The 22,652-nt window shown below is 40.7% G+C and overlaps 2 protein-coding genes across 4 annotated transcripts; both read left to right on the forward strand.

Moving 5' to 3' along the window:
* Positions 1-2,198: 2,198 nt before the first annotated feature.
* On the forward strand, positions 2,199-7,898 carry LOC102734561 (olfactory receptor 7D2). Of its 3 annotated transcripts, none has more exons than XM_081812388.1 (2): positions 2,199-2,473; positions 6,852-7,898. In XM_081812388.1, exons 1-2 carry the CDS (start codon positions 2,410-2,412, stop codon positions 7,757-7,759), a joined length of 972 nt encoding a protein of 323 aa, XP_081668514.1. In that variant the 5' UTR covers positions 2,199-2,409; the 3' UTR covers positions 7,760-7,898. The 3 variants fall into 3 exon arrangements, with proteins under 3 accessions (XP_081668514.1, XP_081668526.1, XP_006752304.3); XM_081812400.1 differs by lacking the exon at positions 2,199-2,473 and adding an exon at positions 2,979-2,988 and having other exon boundaries at positions 6,831-7,898; XM_006752241.3 differs by lacking the exon at positions 2,199-2,473 and adding an exon at positions 6,754-6,760 and having other exon boundaries at positions 6,828-7,898.
* Positions 7,899-20,628: 12,730 nt separating this feature from the next.
* LOC115943386 (olfactory receptor 7D4-like) lies at positions 20,629-21,861 on the forward strand. Its single transcript, XM_031035894.2, is given in 2 exon segments — positions 20,629-21,151; positions 21,154-21,861. Coding segments are annotated over 2 exon segments (936 nt in total). The 3' UTR covers positions 21,567-21,861.
* Positions 21,862-22,652: the final 791 nt, after the last annotated feature.

A 22,652-nucleotide genomic window follows, 5' to 3' on the forward strand; every position in this document is an offset into this window, starting at 1 on the left:
AGATATTTGTAAATAATATATCCAATAAAGTATTAGTATGTAAAATGCATAAAGAACTCCTACAATTCGGGCGCCTGGGTGGCTCAGTTGGTTAAGCTACTGCCTTCGGCTCAGGTCATGATCCTGGAGTCCCGGGATCGAGTCCCGCATCGGGCTCCCTGCTCGGCGGGGAGTCTGCTTCTCCCTCTGACCCTCCTCCCTCTCATGCTCTCTGTATCTCATTCTCTCTGTCTCAAATAAATAAATAAAATCTTTAAAAAAAAAAAAAAATACCTGTCTTTTCGGGAGTGCCCTACTTCACTTAACACAATGTCTTCAACGTTCATCTATGTTGTAGTGTGTGTCAGAATTTCCTTCCTTTTTTAGGCTGAATAATATCCCTTGTGTGTATACACCGCATTTTGCTTATCTATTAATCTGTCAATAGATACTTGGGTTGCTTCCACCTTTTGGCTATGTGAATAAACTGCTGTGAACATGGGTGTATAACAGAAGTTTTAAAGCCTTTTTTTCCCGGATCTGATTTGGTCAGCTACATGTGTGGCTTGGAATCTTACACACAAAATAAAGAGGAAGATTTTTAGATGGATGATAAAACAGATTTTTTTCAGTTATCAAAATTTTGTCAGGAAACTATCAGGAAAAGACTAAAAAGGATATTTTTGCCATGAAAATTTCAACTAAGCCACTGAACAATTGCCCACAGTCTAAAGAATATCAGAGAACATTTGATTCAAAATTTGAAAAAATGCAAACACTTCTCTTTAACTGAGTCTTGCGGTATAAGACCTGTCCAATTAATGCTTGGATACACCTTGTCTCAAAGAATTTCTAAAGTTATTAAGAAATGTGTTCCAGGGCGCCTGGGTGGCTCAGTTGGTTAAGCGACTGCCTTCGGCTCGGGTCATGATCCTGGAGTCCCTGGATCGAGTCCTGCATCGGGCTCCCTGTTCGGCGGGGAGTCTGCTTCTCCCTCTGACCCTCCCCCCTCTCATGTGCTTGCTCTCTCTCATTCTCTCTCTCTCAAATAAATAAATAAAATCTTTAAAAAAAAAAAAGGAAATGTGTTCCATTCATAGCCTAAAAATATGAATTCATGTCATAGGTTTTTTGAATCTTGCTATAGTGGCATTTTGCTCTCTAAGACTATTTACTAAAAGGGATGAAGAAATTTCCTATATAATATTTAGAGTCTTGTGGTTATGGTTCCAATGGCTGTTAGATTACACCACTGAGATTATAAATGCTCATTAAGTTACATATATGTGGTAGAAAGCTATTTATACTTGTTGACAGGAAATTGCTTCTACTTACTAAAGTGGTGTTAATAACACATCCGACTTTGATTTCACCACTCCAGTTTTTACTCAAGAAATTAAAAATAATACATTTCACTTACAATTAAGAGTAAATATTGATAAGATAAATTATTTATTCATTTAAAAAAATGTTTAAGTGGGTTCCATGCCCAGTGCAGGGCTTGAACTCACAACCCTGAGACCAGACCTGAGCTGAGATCAAGAGTCAGACACTTAATCGACTGAGCCACCCAGGTGCCCTTGATTTATTCACTTAAAAACATGTGGCAGAACTTGTTTTTATGGTAAATCATGGAATATCAGTTTAATTTTCTACAATCAACTGGAGTGTTTTCTTTGTCATTTAAACATTTTCTCACATCCAAAATGAAAAAAAACACATGGTATTACCCTCCCTCTATAGAGAGCATTCTTTTTTTTTTTTTTTAAAGATTTTATTTATTTATTTGAGAGAGAGAATGAGACAGAGAGCATGAGAGGGGGGAGGGTCAGAGAGAGAGGCAGACTCCCTGCCGAGCAGGGAGCCCGATGTGGGACTCGATCCCAGGACTCCAGGATCATGACCTGAGCCAAAGGCAGTCGCTTAACCAACTGAGCCACCCAGGCGCCCCTATAGAGAGCATTCTTGACAGAGGAAGAGGTCACTTTCCTGCACTCAAGAGGTCAATTTTCTCACTGCCAAGTCACCCCCAAGTCCGGTACAAGTAGACTCCTCCCCACCCCTCCACCAAATTGCTCTTTCTCTTATTTTCCATGCCATGTCAGTAACTCCAAAGGATATTGTTCAGCCTTTATTACTTGGCCTAGTATCATCTTTTTACATGGTTGACCCTCCCTCTCCTGAAATGGGACTTTGCTTATCTACACAACACGTTCAACACCATGTAGCCTATGCAGTCACAAAAGGGTCACAAGGGATTCACTGAGACAGGTGAGCTTTCTTTCTTTTGTGTTACTTTGAGACAGATCCTAAAGTACTGTGGCTATAGGGAGATGGGTCTTTGCAGCAGCAATGCATTCCTGAGGGGGAACCTCTTTCCCTCCAAGCCAAATCCATAGTGATGAAGCTCTTCCAAGAAGGAAGAAGCCCATGGGGGCAGAGAGATCCATCTGGCTCCAAAGCTGCCTTCCTGGAAACAGAATTAGCACACACGGTTCCATTCTGCCATTTTCTCATTACCCCAAAGGAGCTGAATGACCTGAAGAGTAGAAGATCAGAGGAACAATTTATTTAATGAGAAGTATGAGAAATCATCCCCACAGGGACTGGAGAAACCATAAATACTTCCCTAGCATCCTCACCCATAGTTCAGTGACACCTGACTAGGAGAACACACCTGGGCCTCTCAGGGACATGACCTGGGGACAGGTTCTGTCTCCCTGCCATTCTCTGGTATAGAGTCTGTCATCAGCATCCAACAGAGGAGAAAGAGGTTACACAAACATTTCTTTATGCGATGGCAGCCAACTGAGTCACACCATCCTAGTGAGTACTGGGTATGAAAAGGAGGACTAAAAATCGGTTGGGGGAAGGAGGTTATAGGATTGATAATGACTCATGACCCCCCTTTTTTTTTTTTTTTTAGCTTCTGGAATTTATTTCCCTGGTTATGTCTTTTTGGATTCCATTGCTACTATTTTCTGTCACCCCCAGCTCTAATGGGCCCTCGTTCTGGAAACTAGTGACTTCCACAGTGTCACTGTTGGTACTCCCTCAAGCCGACTTTTCTAACCCACCTGCTCACAACTTCCTTGTGCGTCTCTGGTGTAGTAGTTCTCAACTAGTCATTCCTGGAGCAGCCACCACTGTATCTCCTGGGAGCTTATTAGAAAAATATAGTCTCAGTCCCTGCCCAAGACCTGCTGACAGAAACCCGGGGGGAGACTCAGAAATTGGTTTTAGCAAGTCCTCCAGGTGATTCTAATGCATGCAATAATTGAAGAATCTCTGTCCAGCAGGATATCTCCTTCTTCACCCCACCGCCATCATGACTTGGTTTCTACTGGGTTGTATATACTCTGTGATTCACGAAATATGTACTGAATGCCCATTCCATGCCAGGTGTTATCTATGTCGTCAATTGTGAATAGACCTCTCTTATCTTTCCTAATGATTGTTTACAGATCCATAAGAAGCTAATGACACTGATTTGTTCTAACTGCAGCGGGCAATCACATCAGCAGCTGATAGCGACCAGATTTGCTTTTGATTTCCTAATATTGTATCTCATTCACTTTTCTGTCTTATGGCATTTCTTTTTAATTATTGGAAACAATGTTAAATAATTATAATAGCAGGCATCATTACCTCTTTCTGCTTTTTGTCTGCTTGTTTTGTTTTTTAGGGTTTAATAATGGGTCTTGGATTAACCCTTGCTTTAACATAGCTATTCTTTATCACCTTTTGGCAGTATCCTTCGATTCCATGTGACTAAAATTTTACTCTGTTCCCTTCCCATCGGTAACTTTTAGATTTTATTAAATGTATTTTGATTTGTTTGGAAGCTGTGTTATTTTCTGCATCGATTGATTCATGCTTCATTTTACTCCTTGTTCAGTTTGTTGCTTCTATAGTCAGAGATCAACCTATAGATTTCTGGTTTGTAATATATGGGATCATTTTTGGTTTCAGTCTTTATTCCACTTTCCATGCTCTTCGAGTACAAAGCATGGGAGATATGAGGAAAAGTAAATTTTGTAACTTGTGATCTGAACTTGTGTGGTTTATGATTCAGTGGTAAGAGGGACAGATATTAATCAGATAATTCCATAAGTAAATGTGAATATAGTTATGATTTGTGCAGTGAAGAAAAATGCAGGAGACTATAAAGGCATGGATTAGAGGACTACACTTGGTGGGCAGGGAGGGCTCAGGAAAGGCTCCTCTGAAGAAGTGATGTTTCATCTGAGAAACAAGGACAGGAATGATCACGGAGAAGACAAAGGCATGCAAGAGCCCCAGCAGGGAGGGCAGTACTTCACAGGCATGGCTGGGGGAAGAATCACAGCATTTTTAGAATTCCTACGAAGGCCAAAGTGTTGGTGCTTCGAAAGTGAAAGGCTGGTGTAGGGGCGACTGGATGGCTCAGTCATTAAGCGTCTGCCTTCAACTCAGGTCATGATCCCAGGGTCCTGGGATCGAGCCCCACATCGGGCTCCCTGCTCAGCAGGAAGCCTGCTTCTCCCTCTCCTACTCCCCTTGCTTGTGTTCCCTCTCTTGCTGTGTCTCTCTCTGTCAAATAAATAAAATCTTAAAAAAAAAAAAAAGATAAGAAAGGCTGGTGTAGTCCGTAATAACACTGGGAAGTCAGAAGGAACCAGCATATGCAGGCAAGCATGGAAAGGATGTTAAAAGAAAGAAAAACCTCAGACCAATCTCCCTTGTGGACACTGAGGCAGATATCCTCAGATGAAAACCCCTTCCAGAGATTTGTGTTTGCTTCTGCCTGACACCTAGAATACAATTCATCCAGGACCACTTTAGACTAATTCCTCTGGCTGAGTTTTCTAGGGGAGTGTGAATGTAGGCTCTAAATCTGTGAGGGGTCACCTCATCTGCAGTGTTCTTAGAAGTTTGACTCTTTCCTGACAACAATCTATCCATCCATGGATAGATTTTCTTCTTCTTTTTTTTTTTCGACTGGGCATTGTGTGAAAATGCTACTTTTTAACTTTTAATTTTGACTTCATTTCAGATTTACAGAAAAGTTGGAAGAACAATATAAATAGCTCCTATGTATATCCTTTACCAGATCCCCCAGATGTTAAATTTTACCATCTTTACTTTTTTCTTCATCCACTTTTCTCTCTTCCTTTTCTTCGTGTGTGTTTTCAGAACCATTTACAAGTAAGTTACACTGCAAATATGGTACCTCTTTACCTCTAACTCTTTGGTATCCCCTAAAAACAAGGACATTTTCCTCACATAACCACAGCACAATGATCAAAATCAAGATAGTAACATTGATATAATACTACTATCAAAATTACAGAACTCATTCCTATTTTGACATTTATCCTAACAATGTCATCTATAGCAAAAGAAGATCCAGGATCATGCATTTCATTCAGTTGACATGTCTCTTAAGCTTCCTTTCATCTGGAACAGTTCCTAGACTCTCTTTGTATATGATGACATTGGCATTTTTGAAGGGCACAGGTCAGAAATTGTGTAGAATGTCCCTCATTTTGAGTTTGTCTGATGCTCCCTAGTCTTTAGATTGAAGTCCTGCATCTTTGGCAGGAATCTCACAGAAGTAACATTGGGTCCTTTCCAGTGCCTCCTACCAGGAGGTACATGATGTTGATGTGTCCCATTTTGAAGCTCCATGACCATCCAACAGGACTATTATAAAATGGATGCCTAAGATAGGTGATTAGGACAAAAACAGAGAGGGAGGGGCGCCTGGGTGGCTCAGTCGTTAAGCGACTGCTTCCAGCTCAGATCATGACCCCAGGGTCCTGGGTTCGAGCCCTACATCGTGCTCCCTGCTCTGCAGGAAGCCTGCTTCTCCCTCTCCCACTCCCCCTGCTTGTGTTCCCTCTCTCGCTGTCTCTCTCTCTGTCAAATAAATAAATAAAATCTTAAAAAAAAAAAAAAAAAAACAGAGAGGGAGGCAAGTCTCTTAACTCTAGGAAACAAACTGAGGGTTGCTGGAAGGGAGGTGGGTCGGGGGATGGGGTAATTGAGGGATGGGCATTAAGGAGGAGACTTGATGTAATGAGCACTGGGTGTTACATGATGCAGATGAATCACTAAATTCTACCCCTGAAACTAATAATATATGTTAACTAAATTGAACTTAAATTTAAAAAATTTTTTTAAAGATAGGTAATTAGGAATTCTAGACTCCATTCTGTAGGATTCCATTTTACTTCTGTTGTTATAAAATGGATTTTTTTTTTCAGTTTTTGGAGGTTTTTTTTGTTTTTATTTAAATTCCAGTTAGTTAACATACAGTGTAATATTAGTTTCAGCTGTATAATTTAGTGATTCAGCACTTTCTTTTTTTTTAAGATTTTATTTATTTATTTGACAGAGAGAGAGAGCAAAAGCAGGGGGAGCAGCAGAGAGAGAGGGAGAAGCAGGCTCCCTGCTGAGTAGGGAGCCCAATGCAGGGCTCAATCCCAGGACTCTGGGATCATGACCTGAGCCAAAGGCAGATGCTTAACTGACTGAGCCACCCAGGCACCCTGGTTTTCCTCTCTTTTTCCACTATGATTGTTTGTTTTGTTTCTTAAATTCCACAAATGAGTGAAATCATATGGTATTTGTCCTTCTCTGGCTGACTTATTTTGCCTAAGATGGGTGGTTGGCATAAAAGACTCCATTTTTTCAGATTTCACTTATAAGTGAAAGGAGACCCAACACTTAGACACAATGACTGACTTCACAAATAACTTGAGTGAAAAGCATGGTCAATATTTTTGTTACATGGAGCGTGCCAGTTTGCTGCTAATTCATGTTGCTCTTGTCTCTTCCTTCATAGATATATCAGGTACATGGAGCAGGAAACCGAACAGAAGTTTTAGAGTTCATCCTCCTTGGGGTCTCTGAGGATCCAGAATTACAGCCCTTCATATTTGGGCTGTTCCTGTCCACGTTCCTGGTCACTGTGCTTGGGAACCTGCTCATCATCCTGGCCATCTGCTCTGACCCCCACCTCCACACCCCCATGTACTTCTTCCTCTCCAACCTGTCCTTGGTTGACATCTGTTTCAGCACCACCATAGTGCCCAAGATGCTGGTGAACATCCATACAGAGAACAAAGCCATCTCCTATATGGACTGCCTCACGCAGGTCTATTTTTGCATGTTTTTTCCTATCCTGGACACTCTACTCCTGACTATAATGGCCTATGACCAGTTTGTGGCCATCTGCCACCCCCTGCACTACATGGTCATCATGAACCCACGCCTCTGTGGCCTGCTGGTTCTTGTGACCTGGTTCGTTGGTGTCATGACATCTCTTCTTCACATCTCTCTGATGATGCATCTGAGCTTCTGCCGAGATCTTGAAATTCCACATTTCTTCTGTGAACTGACACAGATTCTCAAGTTGGCCTGCTCTGATACCTTCCTGAACAGCGCATTGATATACTTTATGACTTGTGTGCTGGGTGTTTTTCCCCTTGTTGGGATCCTTTTCTCCTACTCACAGATTGCTTCATCGATAAGGAAGATGCCTTCATTGGGGGGAAAGCAAAAAGCATTTTCCACCTATGGGTCTCACCTCTCAGTGGTTTCTTTATTTTATGGAACAAGTGTTGGGGTCTACTTCACTTCTGCAGTAACTCACTCCCCCCAGAAAGTCTCAGTGGCTTCAGTAATGTATACTGTGGTCACCCCCATGCTGAACCCCTTCATCTACAGCCTGAAGAACAAGGATGTGAAGGGGGCTCTGGGAAGGCTTCTCAGTAGAGCAACCTCTCGTCTGTGATGGATCTCTTGGCCCCAGGACTAAGAAGTTTTATGGATCCCAAAGGCAAAAATTTTGATTCTAAAGTTTACTCTTGAATCTTGTAAACCCTCTTTCACCTAATCCTGAAGGAGCTATGACTGCACTCCCCTAGTTTTTACACACTTTTAAACAACTAATTTCCACATAATTTATCTGATGATCTTTCTGCCCTATCTGTTGTCCAAAAAGTATGTCCTTGATCTTTCTTACTTCCTCACTGGTGAGTTCTAACTTGGATTTGGAGCATTTACTTTAGCCTTGTTATCTCAAATGTTGGTGGAGAATGCTTAAACTATTGATCGTTCACCTTAACTTATTTCTACGTGTTTTGTTGTAGGTTTGTGTTGTTCATGTGCATGTATTACCAACAGTGTTTTGGGGTTTTTTTACTGGATAAAATATGATTAAAATACATAATAAAATACAGTCAGTGTTTTAGTACTTATATGGTAAGCCTATGCTAACTTCTTTCTACTGTCTTATGTAATCTTCCTCAATGGGAAGGATTACTGTCTCCATTTTATTTTATTTTTTTTTTAAAGATTATATTTATTTATCTGACAGATAGAGAGACAGCGAGAGAGGGAACACAAGCAGGAGGAGTGGGAGAGGGAGAAGCAGGCTTCCCACTGAGCAGGGAGCCCGATGCGGGGCTCGATCCCATGACCCTGGGATCATGACCTGAGCCGAAGGCAGACGCTTAATGACTGAGCCACCCAGGCGCCCCTACTGTCTCCATTTTAGAGGTAAGGAAATTGAGAATCTAAGAGCTTAAAAATCTTCCCCAAAGTTGCCAAGGGAACAAGTGGCAAAACCAGGATTCAAATCCAGAACTCTGACCCTGAGCCCGTATTCTAATAACAAGCTGCCCAGATTTTCACATGGATTTCAATGTGTACAATTTGAATTGGGTATTTTATTGCTTGGTTGACAATATTTCTGGTTATCCTCTCCTATTGGATATCCAAAAGAATGGTATTTTCTTTCTCCCTTGAAGTTAAAGGTGGTAATATGTTTTGATGTGTCCGATAAAATATGAGTGGAAGTGATGGGTCCCTTCTAGACTAAAACAGTTGAAGAGCTGGTACGTTATTCTTCATGTTCACTCTTCACTTGATACGGCTATTGAGGAATGAAGGCATCACAAGATCCAAAGAGTTTAGAAAGCTGACCAATATGTGGAGGACTGTCCTGGATGGTTGCCCAAGTTGGTAGATACTTTTCAAGAGAAAGAAATAAGATTTTTGTTTCATTAAATCAGTAATATTTCAGTTCTATTACACACACTGTTGCTGTTTTCAACAATAGAGTCTAACCTACTCTGACTGTTACATATCCCAAAGCTGGAAATCCAAATTTGAGAATTTTTCTACTCTGATGATTTTTACTGTCATGCTAAGAGTAAGTCTGAGATCTCCTTTTTCATTCCTTTGTGATCCTTCCAGTCTTTTTTGAGAACTTTAATTCAATTTCACATTAATACTTATACACACATATATATACACATATACATACATGTTAATTTATACATGGCCTACATCCTTGAAAGAAGAGAATTAATTTATTATTGTACCAGAAATGCTCTCTCTCTCTTTTTTTTAGAGAGAGTGGGGGGAGGGACAGAGGGAGAGAGAAAGAGACAACCTCAAGCAGGCTCCATGCCTAGCACATTAGCCCAATGAGGGACTCGATCTCACAACCGAAAATCATGACCTGAGCTGAAATCAAGAGTCAGACACTTAACTGACTGAGCCACCCAGGCGCCCCCAGAAATGCTCTTTAAATAGAAGGTAAGTTCCTCTGAAGAAGTAATCCTTTCTACAGTAGCCTTGGAGTCCTGTATAACTTGATAAGACTGGCACTAACCACTTACAGGACTGTAGGAGGTATCACATTGTCTAACTGGACTGCTTAAGAATATTAGTCTAGTTCCCAAAATAGTAATTCGAATAGGGTTTTTTTGTTTTTGTTTTTTTAAAGATTTTATTTATTTATTTGAGAGAGAGAGAATGAGAGACAGAGAGCATGAGAGGGAGGAGGGTCAGAGGGAGAAGCAGACTCCCTGCCGAGCAGGGAGCCCGATGCGGGACTCGATCCCTGGACTCCAGGATCATGACCTGAGCCGAAGGCAGTCGCTTAACCAACTGAGCCACCCAGGCGCCCTCGAATTGAGTTTTTAACATACAAAATCTCATTCCTTTAGTGTCATAATTCACAATCTCCTTCCAGAATGATATGTGATATCTCTGATATGACACGATATAGATTGTGATTTTGTATCATATTGTTAATATTTTTGTCTATGTATTGTAACAAACAAATTTTTCAACAGTTCTTTCCTATAGTTCAAATTTATATTTTTATTTTTAAAATATACTCTACCAGTGATGTATTTCTGTTCAGTGGGATGTAGAGATCTACTCTTTCCAAATGAAAAACAACTTTGTTCTCACACTTTATACTAGTCCTTCCTTTCCCACTGACTTATAAAGGCACCTTTTAATTTTCAAATTCTCAAACCACATTTTCTACCTATTCTGAGGTCAGGCATCTGGTCCAATTCCAGCTCTGCCATTTGCAAGTTGGTCAGCTTCTCTCTACTTCTGCTACTCATCTCTGAAATAGAAACGATAGGGGCAGCTGGGTGGCTCAGTCTTTAAGCGTCTGCCTTCGGCTCAGATCATGATCCCGGGGTCCTGGGATCAAGTCGCGCGTCGGGCTCTCTGCTCAGCGGGAAGCCTGCTTCTCCCTCTCCCACTCCCCCTGCTTGTGTTCCCTCTCTCGCTGTGTCTCTCTCTGTCAAATAAATAAATAAAATCTTAAAAAAATAAAAATAAAAATGATAACACATGTCAGGGGGTGCTGTTCATATTAAATGAATAATGATAAAGACTATGGGGTTTACTATTGGTTTTGTTAGTAGGTTTTACCGACACCGTTATGTGTTTTTTTGTGTTTTTTTTTTGTTTGTTTTTTAAAGATTTTATTTATTCATTTGAGACACAGAGATACAGAGAGAGAGAGAGAGAGAGCATGAGCAGGGGGAGAGGGAGAAGCAGGCTCCCCGCTGAGCCAGGAGCCCGATGCGGGGCTCGATCCCAGGACCCTGGGATCATGACCTGAGCCGAAGGCAGACGCTTAACCATCTGAGCCACCCAGGCGCCCCCGGTTATGTGTTTTTATATTCATACTTGATAGGGCAAGTCTTTGACTTAAGGTACCATTAAACACTTACCAGGCCTTTTACAATCGCTATTTAAGTATTTTGATTGGCAAAGAACATGTGGCTCAGACTCCAATGGGATATTTTTTAGAGGGAATCCTGAACTATGAGATCATACCTAGGGAGAGAAGAACTCCTACTGTGAGGAAAAACATGATTGCCTTCAAATTTCTCACATTGGAATAGAATTGTCAAGCACAGTTTCCATTTTATTATGGTTTTCTCTCTCCCAACTAGCTAACCTGTTTAGAAATAAAATAACAAGGGGCACCTGGCTGGCTCAGTCGGTGGAGCATGAGATTCTTGATCTCTGGGTTATAAGTTCAAGTCCCACGTTGGGTGCGGAGATTGCTTAAAAATAAAATCTTTTTTAAAAAGTAAGTAAAAAAGGAACACTTATTTAATTAGGATCTTTGAGATTTCAACCTTGGATGTCCCTGAAAGGATAGATGCTTCTTGTCTGCCCCTTTGCTCCCAGCTCACTGACCAGGACAATAAGGATAATATCGTTGTCCTGCTGACCCCAGGGCTGCTTGGATCCCATAACAAACACTATTTCTGGAGTGTACCTACCATCAGTACAACCATGTTCTTCTTCCCCACTGTAATCTGGGTGATCCATTTGGGCTCCCAAAGGAAGGAGGAGTGTCTAACGCGTACATGTATGGTTTTGCTAGCAGTAACTCCAGGAACAAGAACATAGTGGCTAAAAGAGTCTAGTTGAAAATCCCTAGGGATTTTATTTTTTTTTATTTTTTTTTAAGATTTTTAAAAATTTACTTATTTGAGAGAGACACAGCGAGAGAGGGAACACAAGCAGGTGAAGGGGGGGAGGGAGAAGCAGGCTTCCCACTGAGCAGGGAGCCTGATGCGGGGCTCGATCCCAGGACCCCGGGATCATGACCTGAGCTGAAGGCAGACGCTTAACGACTGAGCCACCCAGGTGCCCTGAAAATCCCTAGAGATTTTAGATTTGTGACCTTGACTTTAGACTTTAGACTCTAGAGTGAATTAAATAATGATGATGATGATAGCAGACATGCTTATCTTATTTATAAATTTGATGATTCATGTATCCCATCAACTCCACCCCCTCCAATTATTAACCAAAATCTGAGTTTCATTTCCAAATTTTCAGGGAAGAAACTGGCCAGTTCGGACCAGACACTGCTCTCTGATCTGATTAGCTATTGTCAGGGGGTCGGACCACAGAGCAAAGTGGGGCCTGAGCACCACCAACATGCACAGATCTGCTACAATATGAAAGAAATGTGGGGAAAAGCAGAATTATCCAAAAGACAAATTTCAGAAGGATGTTCAAACCATTGATGTGTTGTACTTCAAATGGACTGATTCTGAGCTGGACATCCAGAGGTTGATGGTACATTGGGATAGATCTGAAAGCAAAGGCTAGTCTGTGATAAAGATCAGAAAGAGGGACTAGATTATCCCCATAATGATACCTGTACAAGATAATGGCATCTGTAATCCTTCTTGATGAATGAATATTAGATTGCTAGTGAGAATGTTTGATTTTGTTTTATTTGGGCATTAATATCATAAGAATATTTTTATATTTGGGGTTCCTGTTTGTTTTTGTTGTTGTTGTTGTTGTTGTTATTTTAAAGTAGGCTCCATGCCCAACGTTGAGCTTGAACTCACTACCCAGAGACCAAGGGTTGCATGGTCGGGGTGCCTGGGTGGCTCAGTCAGTTGAGCGTCTTGGTCCAGGTCATGATCGTAGGGTCCTGGGATCGAGCCCCAAATTGGGCTCCCTGATCAGCAGGGAGCCTGCTTCTCCCTCTACCTCTGCCGCTCCCTCTGCTTGTGCTCTCTCTCAAATAAATAAATAAAAATCTTAAAAAAAAAAAAAAAGGAGTTGTATGCTCTACCAACTGAGCCAGCCAGGTGCCCTTCCTGTTTGTTTGTTTTAATTAGCATTGCTTTGCCTGTTTCCTGGCAGAATTATCAGCTACATGGATGCAGGAAAACAAACAGGCGTCTCAGAATTCTCTTCTTGGGACTCTCCTCTTCAGACTATTGTTGTCCATGTACGTGGTCACCATGCTCAGAAACCTACTTATCATTCTGGCCATCAGCTCTGACTATGACCTCCACACACCCATGTACTTCGTCCTCTTCCACCTATCTTCTTCTGATATTTGTTTCAATTCCACCATGGTTCCAAAAATGCTGGTGAACATTCAGAGAACAAAGCCATTACCTACTATGCAGGCTGCATCACCCAGATGTATTTTTTCATAGTGGTTGGGTATTTGGACATTTTCCTCCAGACCCTAACAACCTATGATCCGTTTGTGGCCATCTGCCACCTCCTACCCACCACAGTCATTGTATGATCTATATTTAGCCAACTTTGGTCTGACAATACACAGTGAGTCTGTACCACATGGTAGGCACTCAAATATTTGTTAAATGAATGAAACCAAATTTGAACCACCTTTTTGAAATAAATGTGAACTAAGAGGTTTTAACCATAAACTCATAGAGGTAGGAAAGAACTTCATGTCATTCATTTCACTTCATAAGTTTTTTAAATGAGAGGATGGATTTCCTTGAGTAAGACTGAATTCGCAGTAATGGATCCATTGATACCAAGGACTGTTTGGGGGAAGATAGATGAATCATTCTGCAAGTACATTATAGAACTTAAACTATACTATAGTTCTCTCTGGGAACAAATGTGCCACTAATCTTTTTTTTTTTTCATTTAAAAATTTTTTAAGTTTTTTTTTTAATTCCAGCGTAATTAACACAGTCATATTAATTTCAGGTCTATAATAGAATGATTCAACAATTCTATACATCACTCAGTGTTCATCATGATGACTGTACTCTTAATCCCCTTCACCTATTTGACCCATCCCCCACCTATCTCCCCTCTGGCCAACCACCAGTTTGTTATCTATATTTAAGAGTCTGGGTTTTTTGTCTCTTTTTTTTTTCTTTTTTTCTTTTTTTTAAAATATTTTATTTATTTATTTGACAGAGAGAGAGCACAAGCAGGGGGAGCAGCAGGCAGAGGGAGAGGGAGAAGCAGGCTCCCCGCTGAGCAAGGAGCCCAATGTGGGGCTCAATCCCAGGACCCTGGGATCATGACCTGAGTTGAAGGCAGACTCTTAACCGACTGAGCCACCCAGGTGCCCCTCTTTTTTTTTCTTTATTTGTTTTGTTCCTTAAATTCCACATATGAGGAGCGCCTGGGTGGCTCAGTCATTGGGCGTCTGCCTTTGGCTTAGGTCATGATCCCAGGGTCCTGGGATCGAGCCCCGCATCGGGCTCCCTGCTCAGCTGGAAGCCTGCTTCTCCCTCTCCCACTCCCCCTGCTTGTGTTCCTACTCTTGCGATCTCTCTCTCTGTCAAATAAATAAAATCTTAAAAAAAAAAAATCCACGTATGAGTGAAATTATATGGTGTTTGTCTTTCTCTGCCTGACTTATTTCACTTAGCATTATACCCTCTAGATCCATCCATGTTGTTTAAATGGCAATATTTCATTATTTTTTATGGTTCAGTAATAGAATTACCATATGATTTAGTAATTCCACTACTGGGTATTTACCCAAAGAATACAAAAACACTAATTCAAAAAGATATGTGCACCCTTATGTTTATTGCAGATTTATCTACAATAACCAAGATATGGAAGTAACCCAAGTGTCCATCAATAGATGAATGGACAAAGAAGATGGTGTCTATAAATACAATGGAATATTACTCAGCCATAAAAAAGAATGAAATTATGCCATTAGTCTTTGTAGCAGCCCTTCACATCCTCAATGGAAGCTCATTTCCCCATTAGTACTTGCTATGGATTGAAAGTTTCTGTCCCCTCAAAATTCATATATTGAAAGCCTAACCCCCAAAGTGATATTAAGAGGTGGAGCCTTGGAAGGTAATTAGGATTAGATGGTCATAAAGATAAAGCCCTCATGAATGGAATTAATATTCTTATGAGAGTCACAAGAGAACTTACCTCTTCTCTCTGCCTTGTGTGGACACAATGAGAAGTCAGCCACAAAGCCTTTCACCAGAATTTGATTGTGCTGGTGCTCTACTCTCAGACTTCTAGCCTCCAGAACTGTGAGGAATATATTTTGTTGTTAAAGCCACCCAGTTTATGATATTTTGTTATAGCAGCCCAAACTGACTATGACATTGTTCTTCAAGTAGATGAAAGAATTTGTATAATCCATCCATTTTATGATACAACTTCCCAAATAACCAATATTCTCTCTATACACTCCAATTTGTCAACTTTCCTGTTTATTAAAATTGTTTTAAATAAGGCTTCCAGGGGCACCTGGGTGGCTCAGTCGTTAAGCATCTGCCTTCAGCTCAGGTCATGATCCCAGGATCCTGGGATTCAGCCCAGCATCAGGCTCCCGGCTCGGCAGGAAGCCTGCTCTTTCGTCTCCCACTCCCCCTACTTGTGTTCCTGCTCTCGTTATCTCTCTCTGTCAAATAAACAAAAAAAATCTTAAAAAAAAATAAGACTTCCATATTTTTTCTTCACAAATTGCATCTACTCCAGGTTTTCTCTATAGTAATTTTGTGATATTAGTAATTTGAGCCTTATTATCCTACTTTAAAATAATTATTTGTCTTATGAATAGGTTCAGGGTTCAAATTCAAAAGTTTTGAACGTTTATTTTTAAAAAATTTTGAAAAGATAGACCATGCAAAACACCTACCTCATCCCTATATTTTTTTATTTTTTTAAATATTTCATTTATTTATTTATTTATTTAAGAGAGAAAGTATGAGTGGGGAGGGAGGGGTGGAAGTAGAGAGAGAAGCAGTCTCCCTGGGATCTTGACCTGAGCCAAGGCAGACACTTAACTGCTTAACCAACTGAGCCACCCAAGCACCCCCTATTAAAGAAGGGAGGAGAGAGGGAGGGAAAAATTGAGTTTGTTGTTGGAAAGATTCAGTTTGATGTGCCTGTGAAATACCCCACAAATAATCTCCACTTGGCAGTGGCATGGGTTGATCTTATGTTTTGTTTTAATGGCCTTAGTAGGAAAGAATTGGGTTACAGAGGAGCAGGTCAGAAAGACAACATTATGCTTGGTTCAGCCTTACTCAGGATCCTTAATTTCTCAGTGTGGCTCCCACTTCCTAAAGACAGTTCTTCCCAACTCCTGACGCTCATGCATCACAAATAAACTCTCCTGGACACTGCACATTGCCGCAGATCAGTATCCAAACGGTGATCAGGTGGACAGTAAACTGGGGTTGGGTTGCCAACTTCTCCCTTCAGAATTATGGGCTTATTTTCCAGATTCAGGGAGTGCAGTCTTCTGACAGCTCTCAGCCTTTTCCCTTTCTGAGAATTGCCCTCAGCTAAAGGAAGCTGACCTCACTTACCCAAGATCACACCACTCAAATCTCTTGCTGTGGGAGCATAAATGCCTGACAGCCATCTGTACCCACCACTCTTTGCTCTGAAGATGCTGCTGGCTGCTCCCATCCACGGACTGAACACAGTAGGGTACCACTGCATGCCCAATGCCATGTTCAAACAATGACATTCATGACCAGGGTCAATTAACTCTGCCAAGTTGGTGACTCTTTTTTTTCTGCTGTAAGGGACCTCAAGTGCCAGGCAAGGGCATAGCTTGAAGTTCAATGGGACTTTTTCCATGTTTCTGGAAGTGCTACCCTTGTGGGTGTCAAGACCTCTAAAGCTGCTGAGGCTAGAGTTGAGGAGACCTGAAGCAAATACTGCCCAATTGGCTCACTGGGCATGACATTAGACAGGGCTGCTTCTATTAACAAGCCTTGATTTCTGGACCCATAAATCCTATACATTGGCAATACAGCACATTATGATTGTCATTGACTTAGATTGTACATGCATCCTGTGAATTGTGTAGTCAGTACGTGTTGTGTATTTAAATGTCTGCAGTAAATATGATCACACTCTTTGAAATCAAACATGTGTCCTTATTTTCCATTAAACAAAAATTTTGTTACCTAACCATACTCCATGATTTCTTTATGCAATGTTCTACCTCTATCCTCACTTTCCCTGACAAACTTTATAGGTGGTTTATATTGGCACCTCCATTTCCTCAATACTCACTCATCAACCCACTCTACCTGGATTGGTTATACCCCTACCCCTCACTTTAGAGGTAAAAAATGGAGCCCTCCCTAATATCAACAAAGGCCTCCATGTCACCAGCAAATGTCAAGGGATATTTTCAGTCTTCATTTGGTTAGTCCTTTCAACAGAACCAAAACTATTAACCACTCTGCTTTTCTTCAGAAAGAACCTCTTTGCTCCATGACACTGTAGACACCAAGTGATCTTTGAAATCTTCAAAGACTTTTCAAGGGATGAACATCATGGAACATTCACTCCTGGTTTTGGTTCTTGTAGGAGTTAAATATTCCTTAGGGGATACCTTGTCATTTAAGTCAAACCGAAGAGAGAAGAATTTCTCCTTGAAGAAAATACTTTCATCTTGGCCCACTGTGGTCTACACAGACATAGCATTGTCTGAAATTTTCCATTCTTTCATCTTTCTATCCCAAGGGAACTGAATTGTTCAGAGAGAGGAACATCAATAGAACAATTTATTTAATGAGGAGCTTTAAGAACTCAACTTTTGAGATGATAATAACAGATCCCTGCTGCTCCTTCCTATAATTCTCTGTTGCCAGCCTAAAGGAAAACCCAAATGGGCTTCTCCAGGACAGACTGCAGAGAAGAGAAAGCTTCAGTGATAACCCTCAGAGACGGTAGGATCATTGCTTCCCAGTCAAGACTGAGGAATACGAGGGAAAGGGGTGAGAAAATGGGCACTGGGTTTTATTTGTAAAATAATGAAATAGTCCCATATTTAGTTAGTCAGCAAAGCTGAAGTCTCTGTAGTTTAAAGGTGCTTTACTTGCTACTTAAGTCAGTCTTTTCCAGCTCTTGCTAAGCTTCCTTATCTCTCTCTTTCAGAATCTAGAGCCTCTCTCCAGGAAGAGTTATTTTCCAGTGAGTCTCCTCCTCTTCTCTACTCTTTCCCATGAATTGTAAGCTCCTGTTCAATTGCCTGTCCCATCATTTATTCATTAACTACTCACTGAAGATCTATTAAGCACAAGGTATTAACTATTTTGTTCCTCATGTGACTGAATTTTTCTATTATATTCCCTGTTTTTGCTGGCAGATATGACTTACTGATAGCACTTAATAGTTCTGTATTATTTTGTTTTCCTTTAGTGTCCACTATATATCTACAAATGATGTCATTATTTCTGGCTTTTGGTTAATTTCCTTTTCTCATCACTCTCTTTAGATGTTCATGAGAATGTTGAATGATTGAAGTTGGGATGGACTGCTTGGTCTTTTCATGAATTTAACACAAATATTTTAGTGTTTTAATGTAGAGTACCCTGTTGGCTGCAGTTTTCAACAGCTATTCTTTATTGGGTTAAGAAATTGTTCTTAGTCTCCTCCTTAATGAGAGGCTCTATCTTGGCAGCTAACCACAGGAATGGCTGCTAGGTTTTCTCAAATCCATTTTCTATTGTGATTATGATTATGATTCCTCTTCATTTCCCTATATTTGTGATGAATTGTTTTTGCAAACATCCTAGCATTAAACCATCTTTCCATTCCTAGAATAGGTATGACTTTTTCACTATATATTACTCTTTTAAATAGGTATGAATGCATTGCATTTAACCTTACTATTCTATTTTGTGTTCACATTCAGTTATATGATGAGTTTGAAGATTCCTTTTTTGCATTATAGTTGACGCTTTTGGTCTCAATCTTTATTATACATCTAACATTTGCATATGTTGAACAACTACTATGTGCAGACACTATGTAAGTCCCTGGAAAGACAATGGTGAGCAAAAACAGTCTCCATTTCTGACCCACAAATATATATATATAATTACTGACATGATAGTTACATTAAGGAATAGTACAGGGTGCTCCACATGTGCTCCTCACATACTCTCTCCCTCCTGACCCTCACTTTCTGCTCTCCATCTCACTGGCCTCTCAAATCCCTTCCATTACCAAGCTCACCCACCATGGAGAAACTGCAAATTCTGTTCTTTCTGCCCAAAATGTGTTCCTTTTCCTTATTTCTCTTAATTAACAATTACCCATCCTTCCTCTAGCAGCTCAAATATTTATATTTCAGAGAAGTCTTTTCTACCCACCTTCCTAGGCTAAATTGTTCCTCCATGATTCTGTTTTCCTTTTAATTAATTAACATTCTATAGACATTAATAATACTAAAACTTTTTCTATTATAGAAGATGTAAACATTTATTTTCACATCTTAAACTTGCCTTTCAATTTTTTGTATGATTTGATTTATAGAAGCTTCAAATATTTTTTATCTTTTTTTTGCAATTAACTCCTCTGATTTTTAATATAACACATCCCCACTTGTGAGCATGAACATATAAGCATACACTCTCAAACATGCTTTGTATTTTATTTTAATGATTTGTGATTTTCCCCCTTCTTATTTATGTAATCCATATGCTTTTTCCTCTTTCTTGGAAGAATCCACCTGGCAGGTGTTGTCTGAAAGAGGGAGGCATAGGGTCTTCCTTAACTAGAAGTGCTACATGGTAGTCAAAAGAGGTAACAGACCTGTTGTGTTTCTAATGATCAGAATTCCATCTTTGATGGCTGCCCCAGTTTAAGTGGAATATTGATAAATGACAGCCATCCAAGACAAAAATTTTGTGATGGTAAGAACAGAAGCTCACGTTTGTCAAGTGTCCTCTGTATGTCACAAGAACCACACTAGAAACATTACATGCATCATCTCATTTAATTCACTCACCAGGCTTGCAATGTAGGGAATATTTACTACTCCCATTGTGGAGGTGAGGTATCTGCAGCTACAAGAGATTAATTAACTTTGTTAGGGTCACACAGAGAGTAAGTTGGTAGACCAAATTATTATTCTAGAAAGTCTGACTCAAGATCCCTTTTTCTAAATCACAGTTCTATAATACTGTATTTTGGGACAGTTAAATATCAAAAAATAATTGTCATAAAAGGAATACATTAATAAAAATAGTTATTATTTATTGACATCCTACTGTGCACAATAGCATTTTGAATCATTATAAAGAAGGTAATAGCAGTAACCACATTTTTTAGGGGAAAAAAGGACACTTTGAGAGTTAACTGTGACATCAGTAGGATACATCAGGTCACAGAGTGAAGGTTGTTTGAGTTGAAAACCTATCTTAATCACTATGATAGGGTTATTAGAATAAAGGAAGTTACCAAAGAAAAGACCTTAAATGTCTTCAATTACTTCGGAAGATCATATCAAAGAAGAAATCAGTTTATATCCACAGATTTGAATAGAAGAATTAGAACCAGTGAGTAGCAGATAAAAAGAGAAAGATTTCTGCTAAGTTAAAGACAGTCTGAATGATTATGCACATTTAAAATGGAAATGGGCTACCACGTCAATGAGTGGATCACTGGCATTGGAAGGTCTCATGGAGGGTAAAGGATGCCCATGCAAAATAGGATCAAAGGTGAATACTAGGAGGTGCCAGCTGGCTGTTCATTGAAGGTTGTTTTGCCTCCTTCTCCAGCAAACACACCAGCTACATGGGAGCAGGAAACCAGACAGAAGTATCAGTATTCCTCCTTCTGGGCCTCTCAGATGATCCAGAACTGCAGCCTCTCCTCTTTAGCTTGTTCCTGTCCATGTATCTGGTCACTGTGCTGGGAAACCTGCTCGTCATCTTGGTTATTCTCTCTGACTCCCACCTCCACACCCCCATGTACTTCTTCCTCTCCAACCTGTCCTTTGTAGACATCTGCTTCACCTCCACCACCATCCCCAAGATGCTGCTGAACATCCGGGCACACAGCAAAGACATCTCCTATATAGGATGCATCACTCAGGTGTATTTTTTTACGGTTTTTGCTGGAATGGATGATTTCCTCTTGATGGTGATGGCCTATGACAGGTTTGTGGCTATCTGCCACCCCCTTCATTACACAGTCATCATGAACCCACACCTCTGTGTCCTCCTGGTTCTGATTTGTTGGCTCACCATTTTCTGGGTTTCCCTGATTCATATTCTACTGGTGGGGCAGCTGACCTTCTGTCCAGGCACGGAACTTCCACATTCTTCTGTGAACTATCTCAGATTCTCAAGGTGGCCTGCTCGGACACCCTCATCAATAACATATGCTCGTATGTTGCCACTGTCCTGCTGTGCATGTTTCCTTTCGCTGGGATCCTCTTCTCTTACTCTCAGATTGTCTCCTCCTTAATGAGGATGTCCTCCTCTGAGGGCAAGTACAAAGCATTTTCCATTTGTGGGTCTCATCTCTCTATGGTCTCTTTGTTTTATGGCACAAGCCTGGGGGTCTACCTCACATCTGCTGTGACCCATTCTTCCCAGAGAAGCTCGGTTGCCTCAGTGATGTACACTGTGGTCACCCCCATGCTGAACCCCTTCATCTACAGCCTGAGGAACAAGGATGTGAAGGGAGCCCTGCAAAGGCTCCTCAGTAGAGTGGCCTCGTGTCCATGATGGGCCACTGGCCTCAGAACCAAGGGGACATTGCGGGCCGCAAAGGCAAATGTGAACTTAAATCTGTTTTTTTCTCCTCTAATAGACGTGTTTGATTTATCCAATTCCCAAAGCATCCATGACTTCCCTTTTATTTGTTTTTGTATTAATCTCTCCTCAACAACTCCCTCCATAGTCCTTTTTTACTTCTCTTCTCTATATGCTGTCCACAAAATTCCATGTTTGGCCAGCTTTCTTGCAGTCATTCTTAAGATTTCTAACTTTAGGCTTAAAGTACTTATCATATCAAGTGCTGCTGTGGTTGCCCCAAAAATTATCCTCTGAAACATTGATGTTCTTCGGGTGCCTGGGTGGCTCAGTCGTTAAGCGTCTGCCTTCGGCTCAGGTCATGATCCCAGGGTCCTGGGATCGAGTCTTGCATCAGGCTCCTTGCTTAGCAGGGAACCTGCTTCTCCCTCTGCCTGCCGCTTCCCCTGCTTGTGTGCTCTCTCGCTCTCTCTCTTTCTCTGATAAATAAATAAAAATCTTTAAAAAAAAAAAAAGCGTCTGCCTTTGGCTCAGGTCATGATCCCAGGGTCCTGGGATTGAGCCCCGCATCGGGCTCCCTGCTCTGCTGGAGGCCTGCTTCTCCCTCTCCCACTCCCCCTCCCCCTGCTTGTGTTCCTGCTCTTGCTGTGTCTCTCTCTGTCAAATAAATAAATAAAATCTTTAAAAATAAATAAATAAATAAAATAAAACACTGATGTTCTTCACCTTCATTTGTTTGTGTGCTTGTTTTCCCCACAAGATATAGAATGAAATCATACATGGTCACACCAAAGTGTTTACCATATCAGAACTGTGCCTGTTTGCTCCGTTACATGTTTGACTTTACATCATCTTGAAAAAATGTCCTGGAGACATTTTCTCTCATTCACCCCACTTCTCAAAAGAATAGAGTGAGATTGAGTTGGACTATAACCTGGCTAGCTGACATGGAGTTTCTATCCTACTTTTTTTTTTTAAGATTTTATTTATTTATTTGACAGAGAGAGACACAGCGAGAGAGGGAACACAAGCAGGGGGAGTGGGAGAAGGAGAAGCAGG

The sequence above is a fragment of the Leptonychotes weddellii genome, chromosome 1, assembly GCF_054177405.1.
Source record: "Leptonychotes weddellii isolate Sample4059 chromosome 1, ASM5417740v2, whole genome shotgun sequence".
Taxonomy (NCBI): Eukaryota; Metazoa; Chordata; class Mammalia; order Carnivora; family Phocidae; genus Leptonychotes; species Leptonychotes weddellii.

What these genes read in the sequence shown, in the direction of transcription:
- LOC102734561 (XM_081812388.1), top strand. Translation starts at nt 2,410, where the DNA reads ATGGGGGCAGAGAGATCCATCTGGCTCCAAAGCTGCCTTCCTGGAAAC. An exon ending in AAACAGAATTAGCACACACG is followed by an intron (nt 2,474 to 6,851) that starts GTTCCATTCTGC and finishes CAGAAGTTTTAG; the next exon opens with AGTTCATCCTCCTTGGGGTC.